Source organism: Ptychodera flava, chromosome 1, assembly GCF_041260155.1.
Source record: "Ptychodera flava strain L36383 chromosome 1, AS_Pfla_20210202, whole genome shotgun sequence".
Classification (NCBI taxonomy): Eukaryota; Metazoa; Hemichordata; class Enteropneusta; family Ptychoderidae; genus Ptychodera; species Ptychodera flava.
The window spans coordinates 35547525-35568568 of record NC_091928.1 but is presented as its reverse complement, the minus strand read 5'-3'; the positions used below and the strand labels follow the sequence as shown (position 1 = coordinate 35568568).

Genomic DNA, 21044 nt, shown 5'->3' with positions numbered 1-21044 from the left:
TCAGCATAATTTGCCCCTGAAATACCTTTTCACCCCATTGGGCTAAACCTTTTTTTTCGGACAGAAGGGAATGCATGGAATGGGGATAGGCAAAAATGTTGGACACTGTTACATCATCATTTCCAACCCAAATAACTCTGCAAAGTCGTATTGGCTTTTTTGGAGTTAAAAATACACCTTGCCTTTGACTCGTACTCAATACCGCCTAAGCTTATTTCTCATAAGAAGAGTCTCAGGAACTATAAACATAAATAGGTCTGCGGAATGAACTCGCCATGACGCGCTAAAACATTGTGACTATACTATATTTTTGATAGATTGGGTTGATAACGTTTGTATGTATATGATACGCGTTTGTATATATGAGACCCTGCACAAAAGGAACGTATAAATGCTAATTGACGAAATGTTATGTTATCTTCATCTAATTCGCAGTCTTTGGAGATTTCTAGGCAAAGTATCGGTTATACAGGGCAGGGAATATGTGTCTTGCGACTCTCCTGCCATTGATACAACGTTGCAAAAAACTTTAAAACCACTTATTATACCCATCAACAATTTGCAATCACCCCATGGGGATTTGAAATTTTCTTCAGAACAGGCATACTAACAGCAAATATTGGAATTCATACCTTGAAATTTCGCTCGCCCAGTGTGCCGCTATATAAGTAAGTGAAAACACAATGTGCATGAAGCACAATACACTATAACCTAACAATTTATTACATAAATACCAATGACAGTGCAGAATAGATATCGCCACAAAGTATGTCCTACACTTTAAGTGACAAAGTGTCATTATGGGAAAAGTCACAATACAGAAACAACTAAATATACCCAATAAAAATGCATAATTCGTTCAAGTAACTGTAAACACATACTGATAAACAAGCCATGAAGTAAAATTAGAAAAACGTTCTTAGAAATAATATTTAAATACAACTACTGATTTGTCTTTTCTTAAAACGGAGACTGCCTGTGGTAGCTGACTATCTTTTACCAGAAAGGCATTCCTTTCATTAAAATCGTTCACAGATCGTCTTTATCTACATAATTTGTTTTAACACATTTTCTTTAATAAAAGAGAGAAAGGTCTGAGCTCTTCAAGAAAACAAAATATTAATGAAGCATGCTTCCTTCCTTACTTACTTACTCTACTTACTGAATACTTACTTACTTACTTGCTCGCACGCTCGCTCACTTACTCACTTACTTACTTACCTACCAAACGAGTTCTCTAATTACATAATGGCCAGCTATGTATTTTGTTACCTATCCTAGAGATCGATTAAGTCGGAGAACAAGAAGATGACACAGAATGCATATTAGAGTTTGTCAGTTTAAAGTTGGAGCAAAGCCCGATGAGTAAAACATATTCACTATGATACTTCACCTTTTTGCAGAATCAAATAAGCTTCTCCGTCATCACCGTTTGCAGGCAGAACACAGAAATTGGTTCTGTTTATGTTAAAAAAATTGTCATGTTCGTCCATTGTTCTTGTGTAGGTGTGAGTACGTTATCTAAAGATTCTTTCTTTCTTCTGATCTCATAATATGTAATAGGTTTCCTTCAATACTCTAACAGTATATTTAGCCTTGTACATTCAGTGGCACTTCTAACTTTATTAGAAAGGTTTAGATGACTGCATATTAAAATACACACATCATCTAGCTTCTACACTATTATGTAATATCGCTTACTCATCGATGACATTTGTTCAGCAATATTATTTTGTTTTGTTGTCTTGACAACGAATCTTCTGAAAGAGCACGTAGTAGTCCACATCAATTGAGAGACTCTGAGAAAGAAAAACAATATTAAACAGTGGATACGAAAAAATAAATTTCATAACAATTTCATTACGATCATTCCCTTAAATAGTCATATATATATATATATATATATATATATATATATATATATATATATATATATATATATATATATATATATATATATTATATAATAACACAAATTACTTCAAGTACAAATGAAATCTGTTACTTAAATTTCATGCATCCTGCAATCTTCAGAAAAAAAAATAAAATATATATATATATATATATATATGCTATATTGTGTTTATCGTATGCAACCAAGAGCAGTGATAGAAGTTAAACGTATTGATTTCCCTTCCCGTCGTGTATATCACGATGTCCCCCCCACTATGCTACTTTTCATGCGCAAAAAGAAAACACATGCTTTAACTCAGACACCTGTTACTACGTTTATCACACACACACACACACACACACACACACACATATATATATATATAGAGAGAGAGAGAGAGAGAGAGAGAGAGAGAGAGAGAGAGAGAGAGAGAGCTGCCTTAAATTAAAAGCATTTTTGATCCTTGCATACCTTTATCCATTGGACTTGTTCTTTGGCCATTAGAGAGAATTTGTAAAATCCATCTTCCGACCCATCGGCTGGTAAACGAACATCATCAAAAATTTCAGCGTAGGTCTCAAGTGGTCGCTAAATAACAGGATCTTCGTGCTTGATTTTAGTTTGATATTCAGGAAAACCTAGCAAAGGAACGAATGAATCACGAGTTACGATCTGCAGTACAGGTAACTTCGCTCAGAATAGTGCACGTTTAGGCTATATTTGAATCAATTTGGTGAAGGAAGGACGAACTGGTTTGTTTTCACAAATGATGTTAACAATATCGGACGACACAATGATAATATTACCATGTCTTGATTCTTGTTTGCTAGGGAAGGTGCGTCCGAATGTATGACAGCTCAAACTTGATATTAAAAGCCTGCAATTCCTTCATTCTTTAATTTCGAGGTGCAAACGCGAGGTCTCTAAATTCTGGGAAAACTTCTGCAACTAACTTTGCAAAGATGTCATTAGTAATCACCTAGCTTTAAGGTCATAGGTTAGGGTAAGTTTTGACATTATATTGCTCAGTTATACAGTTACTAGTTATTGTACGATAACAGGATGAAACGACCGAAAGGTGACTCATCAGAAATACACCAAATCACTGATTCTTGTGTCATGCATCCCCTCTGGATTTGATGTCAAGGTTGATATATCAGTTAGAGTCGGTCAGTTCGCGAGGCCATCATTTGGAAAGGAAGCCGAAGACACTGGAATGTGTCAGTTCACTAAGAGAGAGATGGAATTAGGCTATACTCGATTCTCTTTACATTACGTCACGTTTTCGGTATGGTCCGTCGTAGAAGCAGGGAGTACCACTCCATTATAAAATCATTGTTACAAATATGTGTAACACCTACCATGAAATGATTCACGGACGAAAAAACATCCACCCACGGTTAACCATTTCAGGACATTTTTCACAACCTGTCCTACTTCTTTATCATCCAGATATTGAAGTAGATAGTTCGAAAAAATAAAGTCGAACCTGAAAATAATCAATTAATATATATATATATATATATATATATATATATATATATATATATATATATATATATACTGATATATATATATATGTGGTGTGTGTGTGTGTGTGTGTGTATCTGTCTGTCTGACTGTCTGTCTGTCTGTGGTATCTATGTGTCTTCGTGTGTCTATGTGTCTTCGTGTGTCTTTGTGTCTGTATGTGTCTGTGTCTGTATATCTGCCTGTGACTGTGTGCCTCTGTCTGCCTGTGTCTGCGAGTCCACAGAAAGCACAACTGACCACTCACATCGTCGTAGGTGGACTGACTAATTTAAGGCAGTTTGGTTATTATATTTATAGGATATCTGATGTAGTTGTACGGGGTGATGGTTACTAACAATGTAATTGTATGCCATTTAACAGCGCTTTCATTACTGATAGGTCGCATCACCTTGCAAAAGATTCCGTCTACCATCTTCATAGATTGAAGTCGGCCTCTGATCGTCTCAAACAATGGCTTCTTTGGAGGGGCGGCCGAATTCACAGACTATGAGGCACGTGTCACGTATTATCCAAGCATCTCGCGAATCACATGACAGCCGTTGTATGTTGTAAAAGAAATGTCGTACCTGTTAGGCGGGAAGTCAACTTTCACCACATCTGCGGTGATGAAGTCGATGTTTCCCATTGCACCATGGGATTGTTTGTTCACTTGTGTAAAGCCTTCTACCAATTCAACAGCTGTAACATGTTTAGCCCTCCGAGCCAATTCTATGGTGTATCGCCTGTGGAATGAAATTGCCAAAAAAGGATTTAACCGGGCAAACTGTGAAAACCGCGTGTTTCCCGTGCCAGGTAATCAACAAAAAAGCAAGGTTAATATTGTTTTCGAAAAATTATCGTCAAACTTCAGATACATAGGTCTATAGCAGAAAAATGCTTAGGTAACAATCCCATTGGAAAGTCGGCTATTTTGACAGTTGGTTTCTTCAAACTCTCTGCTTTCATAACTTTGTCCTTACCCTATGCCCGCCCCTAAATCACAAACGATTTTTCCCTCCAACGCTGGCAACGCTTTGACAAACTCTTGAATTTCCATTCGACTAAATTCTTCTGAATTCGGGAAATTAAACACCCTTTTGTCGCCTTCGAAGGCAAAGATTCTTTCCTCCCAGAAGTCTCTGCGTCTCTTCTCCTGATCTGAATAACCTACATAGAATAAAAAACATCAGTGTTCAACAGTAGTCAGACTATTGTGATGTCATGTATGATTCGGAGATTAAATTCTACTTCTTCGTATGTCCAATGCTGAAACTGCAGGTGTACAAATTTAATTTCTTATTTTACCAAGGAGCATTTGCAAAAAGCAAATCATTAAGTAATACAACTTCGACGAGTGAGGTATTTTTCCGTATCTGAGAAAATGGTGAAAGTACTTCTAATGTAAATCGAAACTTGGCTTACGCCCTGATGGAAAATAAAAATAAAACTTTTAAGTTTCTTCTGAATTTTTGCATGAGGATTTCTTGTATCGTACAGCAGAAGGTTACTGGCACCAAAAATTAAAATAAAACAACAACAGGTTAATCCCATAGCAACTTTTGAAAAAAAAAACCGTCCCAACACTCACTTCAGAACAGACCAAAGAATAATGATAAGACTGATTTTGCAAGACAGTTTCGCCACATAAGACTGCATGTCTTGCTGTCTCGTTATGTAGTGTAAATGGAATTAATAATTTAGCTACAAAATAGTAAACTTAAATACAAAAAATACTCCAACCATTTGCCATCTAAGGTTTCTATAAACTTATTAACGTGAGACTATTTACAGGGAGATCGAATATTCTGATGAGCAGTACTAAGGGACCTGCTACAGGCTTCATGTATTACCAGTAAAATCCCAAACAAACAGTCTACCGTTCTGTAACACTTCCAACACATGACAGTGTAATTCTTTCATAAATCCATATACATACATATATATATATATATATATATATATATATATATATATATATATATATATATATATATATATATATATATATATGTCATGTTGGTCGCGATGTGCCGCATATACAGCTAGAACCTACATTGCAAGTCGCCGAAACGACATAAAATGTAGTGGTTGTTTGGTGTTGCCCTGCCCTGCCCAGGACTGACCTACATCTGTCAATTATCTGCGTTCATCAAATGGTATTCTTGTAAAAAGTCATCCCCATGGGACTGCCCTTGCATTCTGCCTTATCTCCATTTATTTACTTAGAAGAATTTCCTTTTTGAGGTGTTTTCCTTTATGCGCCGTGTTTTATTGTTTTCTGTTTCAAATGTCTGTAGTTTTGTCATATTGAAAAAGATTAGAATTTTACATTTCAACAGTAAAAGTAGCGGGAATATTACCTTACATTTATTGCCATAACTCAACATTGGTCCAGGTGTAATCCTTCGCTAGACCTCCACCGCTGCTCCAAGTACAGTAAGCAAATCTAACATAATATTATTTGTCTTGCGAATTGTATTGGGAATCTGCATTGACATATTGATATCATCAATAATTGCGATAAAACCAAAAAGCATAAAAATGTATCCACTGACCTTTTCCAGGCTCCATTTCGCAATAGCACAGCAAAAGGACGCTCTTCCGATGACAATAATGTTTTCTGTGAAAAAGTCATAAAATGATTTTTTTCAACTTGAACGAACCCACCTTTTTAATAATGTTATCTTCTATGCAAATTAACGAAATAAAAGGTACACACTTGTACTCATTTCATCTAACTATTCATTTTGGGCATTGCATAAATACTTTAAAGATGAACAACTAATCGTGTGTTGATTTAGACTGTAAATCCCTTTCCTGTGTATCAAACAACATTCAGTATGGTCGAAGTACACAACAACAAGGAGACTGTTCATTCAATCATATATGTGACTTTCAAGTAGAATTATATTCTGTATTCATATGAAGTGCCAGTTCACTAAATGAATATTTAATTACGATATCCGATATGTTTTTGCTTTGCCGAAGACGGCAGTTGCACATTTTCTCCTAAAATGTGGTTATATTTAATTATGTAATGTATTGGTGCCAGTAGACGCTATACCGAACGTTCGTCATACTTTGACCAAATCAATATTTGTATCAGAACATGGAGAATATTAGAGAGAGAATATTATGTATGTGGCAGAGTGATAGCAGATAATTCGTAGCTTCGGAAGACTCAACCAAACTGCAATCGCATTGCAATCGAACGTGCAAAGGTAACAAGTAGGAACTCATCAGCAGCATAGCAAAACGTTTGAATAAAATATGAGCGGGTAGGTCTCCTGGGATCAATTAGCCTCCCGATCTGAAGATTAATCGAAGATTAATCAATCTCCTGATCTGAAGAGACTCTGTATCACATAGCAACACTTCGGTAACAAGTGGCTTGCCTTCGCAAAGGCCCACCGATAATAACCAAGTATAAACGATGGTAAAAACACTAAAAATTCAAAAAAGAACAAGAAAGCTAAATTTCAGAAAAGTCAAATAATGAAGTGAAAGAACGAAAATGGTAATATATAAAGAACTTGGGACGGAATACGAATTACAGAGGTCGAAGTTTTTGGGGTAGGTGTTGGCGCTCGTATTCCTGAAGTGTCATGAAATTTCACGCATGTATTTTGGGAGGGTCACCATCCTATGCGCAGCTATAAAAAGTTATATATATATATATATATATATATATATATATATATATATATATATATATATATATATATATATAATCATAAAACACATAAAACATGGGAGTCTATCCGACAAATAATTGATTTTTGGATTACATCGTGAATGTTTGTTCACCATACATGGCAGTGTATAAGATAAAAAAGGACAATTTTATCCCAACACAAATCTAGCAATATGTGTACTATTATAGATGTTTGATTAGAATATGGCGTTACAAATTTGAGTTTGGCAGTATTTGAAAGTCCAGAACAACACATGGTGTAACAATGTCACGCAAACATATCAATATAAAATAAATACTATAAATACTTTGAAGCATTAATAGCAATGATAAAAAAGAAACTGAAGACTAACCTGGACAGGAAAAAGGCAAGACGGTGTCGGTTGGTTGTATAATATGAATGTGTGGATGTAGTGAGACCCTCTAAGATAATCGAAATTAAGAGAAGAGAGCCCCCAAGGACAGAAAACATTTGAAAGCATGTGGGGGAGCAGAGAGGGACAGTGTCACGTGAAAGTGATAATCAACCTTTACACTGTTAATAATTTGGGATATCTGCATGTTTCAAGTGAGAACAAAAAATTCTGAATTTAGGTAACGAGAGAAACATGATATACTACCAGTGACAGCGTTGAGTTTGTTGATAGAAGTGCTGGTTAGTACTTACATAAAGGCCTGTGTCTTTGACCGGTACTGCTAAAGTGAGATGACGGGGAGTTTGCAGGGTAAGGAGATCGTTCGGATGAAGTGATAGAGGTTTCATCGATGGCTTTCGTGACTTCCTCGTCTTCCGTATACAGCGTAAAGAGTAACTAGGAAAATGAGTCCATAGCGACGGGCTTGACAAACAGAAATTTCGCCAAAGGTGTGCATACAAGGACGACATTAACGGGTGTCAAAAGCGGAAAAGTGTATAGTCAGTGATTTTTGTGGACCTTTGTTCACTGTGTCCCATCGGAGAATAGTACAGCGTTTTAAATGCTAATTGACAAAATGGCAATGTTATGACAAAGACCACAAACACCCTATGAGACGCCTGTTTACCCCTTTTCACCCCATGAGGGCTAAACCTTGCTTTTCCGGCAGAAGGTAATGCATCGAATGGGGATGGGGAAATTGTTGGACGCTGTTACGTCATTGTTTCTTACCCCAAATAACTCCCTAGTGTTGTACTGGCTTTTGTTTGAGCTAATATACACTATGCCTTTAACTGATATCCAATGCCGCCTATTTTCCAGAAGGAAATTCCCAGGAACTAAAGACAAAAATTGGTCTGCCGAATGGAATCTCCATGACAAACATTGTGAATATACCATATTTTTGATGTGTTGAGTAGACAACGTTTGTATGCATATGGTACGCGTTTACATATATCAGACCCTGCGAACAAGTAACAAATATTTCATGATCAAATCAAACCCGTTACTGTGCATTAATCTCGAAATTTCACATTCACATAATACAAGACTAGTACCAGATAACAAATTACAGTAATGTTCACAACATACTTTTACATAAACATTCCATCTAACTGGAAGGCGTCATAAGTGTCAACGCTGAAACATACATAGGAAACTTAAGCAAGATGGAAGATAGTGAAGATTGTTCCCAGCGATGTTAATATAATAATGAAATACATTGCGTCCAACCAATGTTTGAAATTACATCTTATAATAAGAATAGTCTATTTTGTCAGCAATTATCCTTCTCTCTAATTTTTAATAATTTGCATTAATTCAAGTCACAAAATAAGGAAAAACTACATACTGAAATCGATACATACAAATCAATGGAAAGTTTGCATTTTAACTGATTTACTCAAATAGTTCCTCACTACATCCATGCTTGATTGCCTATTTAACTGCTTAATCACACCTTCTACGATACAAACAGGGACGCTAAAAAGTAAGAAATTTATAATATCCGGGTCATACCTGACAAAAGCATTGGCGAATTCTCCGATATCTGATCTTGAAATCCTTATTAACATAGCAATTGTCGTTAAAAACTTATAGAGCAACTCTCCTGCCATTAATACGTCGTTGCGAGTAACTTTTGAAAAAAAAAACCACGAAAACCGCGCAATCAGCGCTTTTGAAAACAAATCGTGTATCTATTCTCTTTATTATTGTGGATATATTATCATAATGATCTTAGAATGCCTCTCGAATCAACAAAGGAGGGTTTTCTTTACATAAACAGTCAAAAAGATCTGCTATTATCTGTAAGGAGGTACGGTAATTTATTCCGTAAGTGTGTACATGAGAGCGTGCGTATACGAAATCCATCCATTCATTCATCCATCCATCCATCCAAACACGTATGCATGGTCGGTGATTATTTTATCCCAGAAGTCTTATACGCGCAACCAAAACCCTCACATGCCGTCAATAACATACCTCTAATTATACCCGCCAACACTTTGCAATCACCACTTGGGGTTTGGAATTTACTGTCGAACAGGCATGCTAACAGCAAATATTGGACTAAATTCATTCCTTGAAATATCGCTTGCCCATTGTACAGCTATATAAGTAAGTGAAAAAACAATGTGCATGAAGCACAATATTCTGTAACACTATAACCTGACAATTTATTACATAAATACCAATGTTAGAACTGTTATCGCTAAAGAGGTGACAAAGTGTCTTTATGGGGAAAGCCACAATACAGAAACAACTAAATAGACGAAAAATAATGCATAATTCGTTCGAGTAAATGCAATACTAACATATCAAAAAGCCTGGAAGTAAGATTAGAAATATGTTCTCAGAAATAAATAATATTTAAATACAACTACTTACTTGCCTAATCAAAACGCAGACTTCTATGGTAGCTGACTACTTTCTACTAGCAAGGACATTCATTTCATTAAAATTGTTCACAGATCTTCTTCTTTAAATACATGATTTGTTTTAACATATTTATTTAATGAAAGAGAAAAAGGAGGTCAGAGCACTTAACGAAAAAACACATTATTAATGAAGCATGCTTACTTACTTATTTACTTGCTTGCTTACTTACTTGCTCGCTCACTTACTTACTTACTTACTTACTTACTTACTTACTTACTTACTTACTCACTCACTCGCTCGCTCGCTCGCTCGCTCACTCACTCACTCACTTATTTACTTAATTACTTACATATTAATGAGTTATTTATCTAATAATGGTTAGCAATGTATTTTGTTACCTATCCTACAGATCGATTAATTCGGAGAACAAGAAGATGACACTGAATGCATATTAGACTTTGTAAGTTTAAAGTTGGAGCAGGGCCTGATGAGTAAAACATAATCACTATGAGACTTCACCTTTTTGCAATATCAAATAAGCTTCTCCGTCATCACCATTTGCAGGCAGGGCACAGGAATTGGTTTTGTTTGTGTTAAAAATTTCTCATTTTCGTCCATTGTTCGTGTATGCGTGTATGCTAGTTTGTTACCTAAAGATTCTTTCTTTCTTCTGATCTCATAATATATGATAGGTTTCCTTGAATATGCTCACAATATATTCAGCCTTTTACATTCAGTGGCACTTTTAACTTATTAAGAAAGGTTTAGATGACTGTATCTTAATTTCCCCTAACCGTTTACAACCCTTACAAACATAACTGCGGATGTTTTCAAATTTACAATCAAATAGCGATACAAAGTTTAAACTACACACATCATCTGGCTTCCATACTATTATGTAATATCACTAATTCGTCGATGACATTCGTTCGGCAAAATTATTTTCTATTGTTGTCTCGACAACGAGTCTTTTGATAAAGCATGTAGTAGTCCACATCAATTGAGAGACTCTGAGAAGAAATAAAATAACAAACAATTGATATGTAAAAACAATACATTTCACACATAGTACAATTTTGAATTTTCTGTCAATCATTATAGACTACTCATTTGCGTACCAATAACACTTTCATTACCGATTACATATATTGTTATATATAATTCCTTTTTAATATATATATATATATATATATATATATATATATATATATATATATATATATATATATATATATATACAAAATGTATACAATGTGCCCTCCCGGTTATCACCATAATGGCTTTATGGCAACCTCTGAACTTGGGCACAGAGAGTACGGTTATATATATATATATATATATATATATATATATATAATATATATATATATATATATATATATATATATATATATATATATATATATATATATATATATATATAGTTCTGTGTTCTACTTGTTATCAATTTTTACCGTACTTCAAGTACAACGTCATAATATCTGTTACTTAAGTTTCATGCATCCTGCAATCATCAGACAGATGAAGTGAAAGGATGCTTAGCTTATCACTCTGTTTTTATCCTTTGGTTTTACCACTCTATTTGACGGTAGTGTTAAAATGTGATAAATAATATTTGTTTTGGTGGCGACATTATCAAATATTTATCAATTTAAAAACGCCGGCTACGCAAGCGTACATTCTAGAGTCTTGAACGAATGAAAGAAAATTGCACTCACGTGCACAACCTAGAGCAGTGATAGCAGTTAAACGTATTGGTATCTCAGTGAGAACATTGGTGAGGTGTTACAAAACACATTTTGATTTGCCGTTTTCGGTTAACAGCATAGTTGTGTTCCCTTGGGCCCGACTATTTACCTCGATCTACAGTCTCCTGAAACAGTGACGAGTCTCATTCCAACGTACATATCACAGACTATGTTCCTCCAGTACTGTCCATGGGAAAAGAAACCATGTTTTACCCGAAGGGCTGATAACTACGTTTATTACATACTCTATTTAAAAGCCATTTTTGATCATTGCATACCTTCTTTATCCATTGAACTTGGCCATCAGGCCATCAGAGAAAATTTGTAAAATTCGTCGTCCGACCCATCGACCGGTAAACGAACATCATTAAAAATCTGAGAGTAGGTCGCAAGTGGGCGGCAAATAACAGGATCTTCGTGGTTTATTTTAGTTTGATATTCAGGAAAACCTAGCAAAGGAACGAATGCATCACGAAATACGATCTGAAGTACAGGTGACTTCGCGCAGGATAGTGCCTAGTTAAGGCTATTTAAATCAAAATGGTGAAGGAAAGACGGACTGGTTTGTTTTCTCAAATGGAGTGTTCCAACGACATAATGATAATATTAGCATGTCTACGGACGGTTCATCGGAATATATGACGGCTCACTCTTTATGTTGAAACGCCAGCAATTCCTTCATTCTTTAAATTTCTTTCTTTTTGAAGGTGCAAACGCGAGGTCTCCAAATTCTGTGATGTAATTATTAGTCACCTAGTTTCATGGTCATATGTTATAAGTGTTGACTTTACATCACTTATATATACATTGACTAGTTGTTGTATCACTAAGGGGTGAAACGAACGAAATGACTCATCGGAAATAAACCAAATAACTGATTCCTCGTAGAACCAGGGAGTACCACTCTATTTTAAAATTATTGTTACAAAGTCAAAAAAAGAAATAAGTAACACCTACCATGATATGTTTCACGGACGAAAAAGCATCCACCTACAGTCACCCATTTAAGAACATTTTTGACCACCTCTCCTACTTCTTTATCATCAAGATATTGAAGTAGGTAGTTCGAAAAAATAAAGTCGAAGCTGAAAAATAACAATATATATATATATATATATATATATATATATATATATATATATATATATATATATATATGTTGTAATATTGAATAAAGTAACTTAACTTCAATAACTTAGGGAGCTTTCAGTAATTACAGGGAGAGTTTGGCCTGGGGGAATTTCGCGCACACCACTATTCATGGTGTCTATGATGAAATTATCAATAGTTTTTCCAATACAAAAATAGGTAAATCTTTACATTTGTGTACTCTTGATTATTGATATAAATTTTCTTGATTAACTAGAGTGGTTACAAGTCAATGGTTGTGCAGAAATTTGATTTTGGAAATTCACTGAAATGTCGATTCAATATGCATTGCGGTCTATGATGAAACTGTGAATGATTTTTTTGTTAGTACAAAATTAGATTAATCTGTGCATATATGTATGCTTGATTATTGATATTAATTTTCTTGATTAGACTAGAGTGGTCTATGGTTGTGCAACACATTTGATTTTGGAATTTAACTGTAATGTCGATTCACTATGCATTGTGGTCTATGATGAAACTATGATTTTTTTGAGCGGTCTATAATGTGCATGTATTTTGTTGGTGATTTGCTATTCAGGAAATATCACATGGACAATCAAAGTTTTGGCCATAAAATCAGCTTCTGTCGTAAGTGACCCTCCCCCCAAGATAGATTCATAAAAAGTGACCCTCCCCCTTGAATTGTTTTCTAAAAAGTGACCCTGCCCCCAATTTTTCCGGCCCAGCCCCCTATAATTACTGAAGGCTCCCTTATTTATATTTGTAAAGTTTGTCAAACCTTCTGACTACCGTTATTTAATCAGTCTGAAGATCCTTTTTATCAGCTTCTATAGTTTTTGATATTTTATTTGGTGTTATGCGTACTAATTAGACTTGTACACCAACAAGGAAAACTTTCCATTACAACATTTGATGGATTCCTTGAGGGCGCCCCTCACGCAGTACAGCTGTAGCATGGAAGTATAATACTTCCATGGCCGTAGCAATCGATCTTGCCAGTAAAACTGTCTCCCACCCTCAATCACATTAATATTTGCTCAACTAATCTAGAGACACACACACAGAATGTCTTTCAAATATGAATCACGAAGAAAGATACTTAGAAAATTAATTGCATGAGGCAGTAAGAATAAGTAGTTAGTATCGCTGCTCAAGTGCAATCACTGGACGCCATATTTGCTCTGGCCCATTCCAAATTCTGGTACAGGTGTCAAAGTCCTCACTGTGTTAGGCCTTTTTTAAATGACATTTTAAATTCAACCCTAGATTATCAAAGCTTACAGTATTTGTACGTGCCTCTATCTCCACCTACAAACTAATGTTATCACTAACAGAATTAAGCATCTCCCTACTGATTAAATACAACTTTCCTTTACTGATATACCTTCAACAAAGTGGTACAACTCAAAACAAGGCTTGAATCTCATCAGAATATAAGCCAATCGGAAAACTGGACATAGGCCGATGGGAAAACTGGACATAAGCCAATCGGAAAACTGGACATAAGCCAGTGAAAAACGTCAAGCCAATTACAACATATTTCAAAATAGCCACTCATTCAGTTCAATTTTTAACGTACTATTCAATTGTTAGCACAGATATATATATATATATATATATATATATATATATATATATATATATATTTATATGTGTGTGTGTGTGTGTGTGTCTGTGTGTGTGTCTGTGTGTCTGTGTGTCTCTGTGTGTCTCTATCTCTCTGTGTCTCTCTGTGTCTTTGTCTGTCTTTGTCTGTGAGTCCACAGAAAGCACAACTGACCATTCAATTCGCTGTAGATGAACTGACTGATCTGAGGCAGTTTGGTCATGACATTGAGGACATATGATGCAGTTGTACGGGGTGATGGATTACTAATAAAGGTAATTCTATGCTATTTAGCGCTTTCATTACTGATAGGTCGCATCATCTTGCGAAATTTCCAGTTCACCATCTTCAAGTCATTGATTAAATTCATCACGTCGATTCAAGTCGGCCTTTGATCGTCTCGAACAATATAATCTAGAGGGGCGGCCGAATTCACAGTCACTATGAGGCACATGTCAAGTATTATCCAATCGATCCCGTGAATCACGTGACTGCCCTTCTATGTTGTAAAAAGTCATGTCGTACCTGTGCGGCGGGAAGTCAACTTTCACCACATCTGCGGTAATGAATTCGATGTTTCCCATTGCACCATGGGATTGTTTGTTCACTTGAGTAAAGCCATCTACCAATTCCACGGCTGTAACATGTTTAGCCCTCCGAGCCAATTCTATGGTGTATCGCCTGTGGGATGAAATGATCAAAAAAGGAGTTGAGCAGGCCCAAACTTTGAAAACCGCATGTTTCCCGTGCCAGGCAATCGATAAAAAGCAAGGTTAGGAGTATTTTTCGAATAAAAATTGTCGAACTTTAGATGTATAGTCCTATAGCAGAAAGATGGATAAGTGAGAATCCAAAGGATAGTCGGGTTTTTGGACAGTTGGTTTCGTCACACTCTCTGCTCTCAAACATTTGTCCTTACCCTATGCCTGCCCCTAAATCACACACGACTTTTCCCTCCAACGCTGGCAACGCTTTGACAAACTCTTGAACTTCCATTCGACTAAATTCTTCTGAATTCGGGAGATTAAACACCCTTTTGTCTCCTTCGAAGGCATAGACTCGTTCCTCCCAGAAGTCTCTGCGTCTCTTTTCCTGATCTGAATAATGTATATACAATAAAAACATATCAGTGTTCAACAGTAGTCATACTATTGTGATGTCATGTTAATTTGGAGATTAATTACTACTTCTTTGTATGACCAATGCTGAAACTAGAGATGTACAAATCTGAAAGAGTGATATGATATGGCAGATGCAGAACTCGCTACAGGTTTAAATCTTGATTTACCAACGAACATTTGCAATAAGCAAATCATGAAGTACTAATAAAACTTCGACGAGTGAGGTACTTTTCAGTATCTGTGAAAATGGTGAAAGTACCTCTAATGTAAATCGAAACTTGGCTTACGCCTTGATGGAAAATAAAAATAAAACTTTTAAGTTTCTTCTGAATTTATGTATGAGAATTTCTTGTAACGTATATCAAAAGGTCACTGGCACGAAAATTAAAATAAAACAACAACAGGTTAATCCCATAGCAACTTTTGAAAACAACCCCGTCCCAACACTCAACTTCCAAACCAGACCAAAGAATAATGATAAGAATGATTTTGCGACACACTTTCGTCATATAAGACTGAATAAATAATTTAGCTACAAAATTGAAAACTTGAATACAAAAAGTACTCCAAACATTCGTCATCTAAGGTTTCTATAAACTTATTTATTAGGTGACACTATTTACCCGGACATCGAATATTCTGATGAGCTATACTAAGGGACCTTCTAAGGGCTTCATGTTTTACCTGCAAAATCCAAAACAACTAAGTCCAGCGTTCTGTACTAACATTTCGAACACCTGTAATTCATCCATACATTTACGTATATCTACACATTTGTCGCAATGTGCAGCATACACAGCCATAACCGGCATTGCAATTCGCCGACACGACACAAAATGTAGTGATTGTTTGGTGTTGCCTTGCCCAGGACTGACCTACATCTGTCGATTAGCTGCATTCATGAAATGGCACTCTGATAAAAGAAATCATCCAACATGAAACTGCCCTTGCATATTGCCTTATCTCTATTCATTTACCTTGGAGGATTTTCTTTTCGAGGGGTTTTCCTTTATGCGCCGTGTTTGTTGTTTTCCCTTTTAAATATGTGTAGTTTTGTCATATTGAAAAAACTTTGAATCGTACTACATTTCAACATTATAAGAAGCGCCCATACTACCTTTCATTTATTACGATATGGTAAGTCAACAGTGGAAGTGCATTCGCTAGAGCGCCACCACTCGGCTCGAAGTGCAGTGTAGAATATATAACTGTAAGTCTCTTTCGTCTTAAAAGCGAATCTAACAAAAAATGATTGTCGGGCGTATTAGACTTGACGTATTAATATATAATCAATAATTGCGATATTAAGGTAGTGTGCACCTCGAAAGTGAAAGACTTAAACTTTTGCTCTAACTTTCCTCAAGGAATCTTTCAATCATTCTCTTTCAAAATCAAGAATGAAAATAGGGGCTCACCATGCAAATTTTGGTACTAGAGAAATAAATTACCCAAGATTTACCGATATTAGAAATTCAAAATGGCCGCTATCCCTGTGTTAACTTTATGGAGAAAAATAAAATTTTCGAATTTCGAAAAACTAAGCCATGGAAAAGTTTTTTTCACCAAGAGTTTTAAATGAACCCCCACATGTGGTATATCAGAAGAGAATTGTAAAAGTTTGAGAGTCCGAATGTCTGTCCCCGAGGTGCGATCTACCTTAACAGACAGGATAAAAATGTATCTACTTACCTTTCTCAGGTTCCATTTTGCATTAGCTATGCAAAAGGAGCGTTCTCAAGATGACAATAACCTATCATGTGCAAAAGGTTATACAATAAACATCATTATCGACAGAAAAGAATCAACGTTGTTTATGATACTAGCTAGTCTGCCAAGACAACTAACTTAAATATTTCAACGATGAAGAACTGAATATGTGTCGATTTAGTAAACCCCCTATTTATGTATCGAACAATATGAAATATGGTTTTTGATGTATACAGCATTGACAAGTCCGTTTGTTCCATCATATTATGATTTTCAAGTAGAATTATATTGTGCATATGTGGGCATATGATAAAGCAGGTACGATATCGAGTTTGTGCTTTCTTCGTTTAAAAAGCCGTAATGTACTATGGAATGCTTAAGGACCACGAGACATAACGGTTATACCAAGCGTTCACCATACTTTGCTCGAATAAACATTTGTACATGCATTGTGTGGAGAAAAATGTATCTAGCTGATTAAAAACAAACAGTTTGTATCTTCGGAAGTGGTTCATCCGACTTCAACCGCGGAACTTACAAAGGGGTGTGTGGAAACTCGCCTGCAGCATAGCAGAAACGTTTGAATTAATTTGAGCGGATAGGCGTATGGTACAATCAGTCTTCCGTCCTAAAGAGATTCTTCTATATCACAACACAATGGTAACTAATAACCTATACCTTCACTAAGGTAACACCGACAATAAATAAGTATACAGATGATAAAAATAATAAAAAGTAATAATTGAAGTCGGAAGCCAAATTTAAGAAAAATAGAAATAAAACATGTGAGGGCGATCATTGCAGCAAATAAAACATTGAGGGACTGTTTCTCGTGTAAAAACCTTTGAAAGGTCACTTTATTTCACGTAGCGTCATTTTGAAAAACAACGCCGCTACAATTCTGTCCAGTCCCTAAGACTAAAACAGCGCGTATAATAACAGAGACTAATTGAGTATTAATGGAGTACACTGACACTACGGGTTATACAATAGTATGTGAAACAAATAATTAAGGCTAATACAATTAAATCTCTACTGCCAAAAGTACTGTTGAAGTGGCCATAAAGGCCCTCGTAGAAATATAGAGAATAGTCCTAGAAGCATTCATGCCAATGATAAACGGAGAAACCGCAGACTTACCTGGACGGGAGAGAGGAAAAACAGTAGGTTGTGCACGGCGAGGATTTGAAAATGAATGTGATTATTTAGTGAGACCCTCTAGGAGAATCGAAATAAAGAGGAGAGGACCACCCAGGGAGGGCCAAAAGGGATAAAAACTTGAAGGGGAGCAGAGAGGAACAGTGTTACCTTTTAAGTCTCCACAGTCATATGTATTCTTTGCAACACAATACCAAAGCAGTGGACGTGTACCATAATCTTACTGGTAACTAACACTTGACAGGTCACCTGGCACAGTTTCGAAGTCAAACAAATACCTCCAATTACGTATGGGTAGTTTGATATAGCAGTGGAATCATATAACAAAATAAATTATCCAGGGGACACTTTTGAGGTCATGGTACACTTTTTGAGTCAAAGCTATTTTCTTAGTTCAATACTGAATGTTGGACATAGCCAAGGAAGTGTACTATAGTCCCATCAGTAACTGATACTTTACAGATCACCCAACACATTTTCGAAGCCAAACATATTCCTTCAAGTATGTATAAATAGTTTAACATATCAGAGGGAGCATATAATCATCAGAATTTTCTGGGAAACCTTTGAGGTCACGGGAACAATTTTATTTTCTAAATTCAATACTAAATTGTGGACAAAGCGAATGAATTGTACTATAGTCCCATTAGCAACTAATACTTCACGGGTCATCTTGCGCATTTTTGAAGTCAAACAAATCCTTTACAGATACCTTTGGCAGTTTGATAAAGCCGTGGGATCATATAACCATGGTAATCATTCGAGGACACTTTTAGGTCACAGGCACACTTTTAGAGTCAAATATATTTTCTTAATTCAATGCAAAAATGTTGGACAAAACATTGAAAATGTTCAATAGTTCTTGAAGTAACAAACACTTGAAAGGTCACCTGACACATTCTTTAAGTCAAAGAATCCCTCCAATTACGTATCGGTAGATTGATAATAGCAGAGGGATCATATAACCGTGACAATAATCCGGGGCACTTTTGAGGTCACAAGGACACTTTTGGAGTCAACTATATTTTCTTAGTAAAATACTAAATGTTAGACAAAGCAACTTGGAACTTTGCGTTCTTCAGAAAACACGCCAAACCCAACAGAAAGACAAATTTATGAGGCAAGTACAATCTTACTGACAGCTATTACCCTTCAAAGACTTCAGGCTACTCCAATGGATATGGCTAGATTTCCCATGTAGAAGAACTCAGATGTGCGGTAAAAAGTATAGGGACATTTTATATTTTAGAAGTCTCTGCACCTGCCACATGACCTGCACATAATCAAGATGTTTGTAATCGGCTTGAACAGTATAGCTAAAAAAATTCCCTTAACCCTTCTATGCTATGGGGCTTACTTCACAATAACCTGGTGAACCCTATAATAGTCAAAAGATACATGTTAAAATCGGTTGAAGAACAAGAAAAGGCTAAGTGACGCCAAAACAGGCTATATACTGCTATTTGTTTATAACATTTGGGTTTCCTAGGTCATATTCTGTATGAGATGATGTCTTCTGCGTCATGAGATACACCTCTATTGAAAGCCGAGGAACAGAATTATATCACTTTGCTACTCATGAATATGTATATAGCCAATATTAATAGACCCAAAGGGGTGGCACATGAATGTCAGGATGAGCAAGTATGGGGATGCTGATTTGCTTAGCCCGTCCTCCTTAAATAAACTTCACTGAAAGCCAAATTTGCTGTATCTTTGTATGTTTTATACGATGGTTTAATTTGAACGCAAAAGCTTCTTTAGTAAAAATGCTTAATATCTTAGTGTGACTACAGTGACTGAACTTTTTCCAAATTTTGGTATTGAATTTAAATTTGACAAATAAACAAATGATTCTTACTTGCATGTCATATGTTACCGCCACCCAAAAGCGTGAAAAATCGACCAAATCGACAGGTAAAGACTGCGAGCAGGGACATTTTCAAAGGCGAAATTGCCTAATAATGGAATCTAAACATCTCTCGGGAGATTGAATGAAAGGCAATGCAAATCATAAAGCTACTGCCGCGAAACAGATAGCTCAATCGCGTTCCTAACGACAATAGGTACATGTATATCATTGTGCGAAGTAAATAGTATTTCGGCCGATTTGTATTTCGCGCAATATATATGCTATTTTTTCCTGATAGGTCTTTATCCAACAACAAAGTACCACTTTTTGCTTGTACAACTTCTATACGCAATTCTCAAGTCTTCTCAAAACCAAGTAATGCGTTGCCATATATTGTTGAGAAATGTTATGCAGAAACAGCTACCTCTTAACTAGACAATGAAGACAGATTGCCCATCTTGTCAGTTAATTTCTAATTCCTATATTTACACACATTTGTAATTCTTTCTGATATTATTGATCTCTAACCAATCAAAGTCAAACACACTTCTATTCTTTCCCACCAAAACCGGCCAAATCGCAGCCTGAATTAATCTCTTTATTTTAGTGTATGTACGCATCACTGCGTACGAGTATACTCAGAGCGCATCGCTCACCACTGGAACTGGTCGCCACTTATCCCCAACTGATACCTTACGTTATTGTAGCGTTAGTGCAAAATAGCTCAGTAGTAATAAAGTTTAAAGAAATAGAGCCGCCGTCTCTGTTTCCGTCACTTGAACTGTAAAGTACCAGCTTCATGAACAATTCCACAGATATATAACCGTTATGTTGACACAGGCAA

The 21044-nt window shown here is 35.9% G+C and overlaps 2 protein-coding genes across 2 annotated transcripts; both read right to left on the bottom strand.

The window, feature by feature from the left end:
- Positions 1-702: 702 nt before the first annotated feature.
- LOC139136027 (uncharacterized) lies at positions 703-7595 on the bottom strand. Its single transcript, XM_070703850.1, has 7 exons — positions 7454-7595; positions 5962-6026; positions 4387-4573; positions 3994-4149; positions 3256-3383; positions 2366-2532; positions 703-1799 (listed from the first exon to the last, which is right to left on the bottom strand). The coding sequence occupies exons 1-6, from the start codon at positions 7570-7572 to the stop codon at positions 2483-2485; spliced, it is 705 nt and encodes a 234-aa protein (XP_070559951.1). The 5' UTR covers positions 7573-7595; the 3' UTR covers positions 703-1799; positions 2366-2482.
- Positions 7596-9634: 2039 nt separating this feature from the next.
- On the bottom strand, positions 9635-18403 carry LOC139136018 (uncharacterized). The gene is made up of 7 exons (XM_070703841.1): positions 18331-18403; positions 17173-17233; positions 15282-15459; positions 14888-15043; positions 12601-12728; positions 11922-12092; positions 9635-10905 (listed from the first exon to the last, which is right to left on the bottom strand). Exons 2-6 carry the CDS (start codon positions 17186-17188, stop codon positions 11947-11949), a joined length of 624 nt encoding a protein of 207 aa, XP_070559942.1. The 5' UTR covers positions 17189-17233; positions 18331-18403; the 3' UTR covers positions 9635-10905; positions 11922-11946.
- Between the last annotated feature and the right edge of the window lie 2641 nt (positions 18404-21044).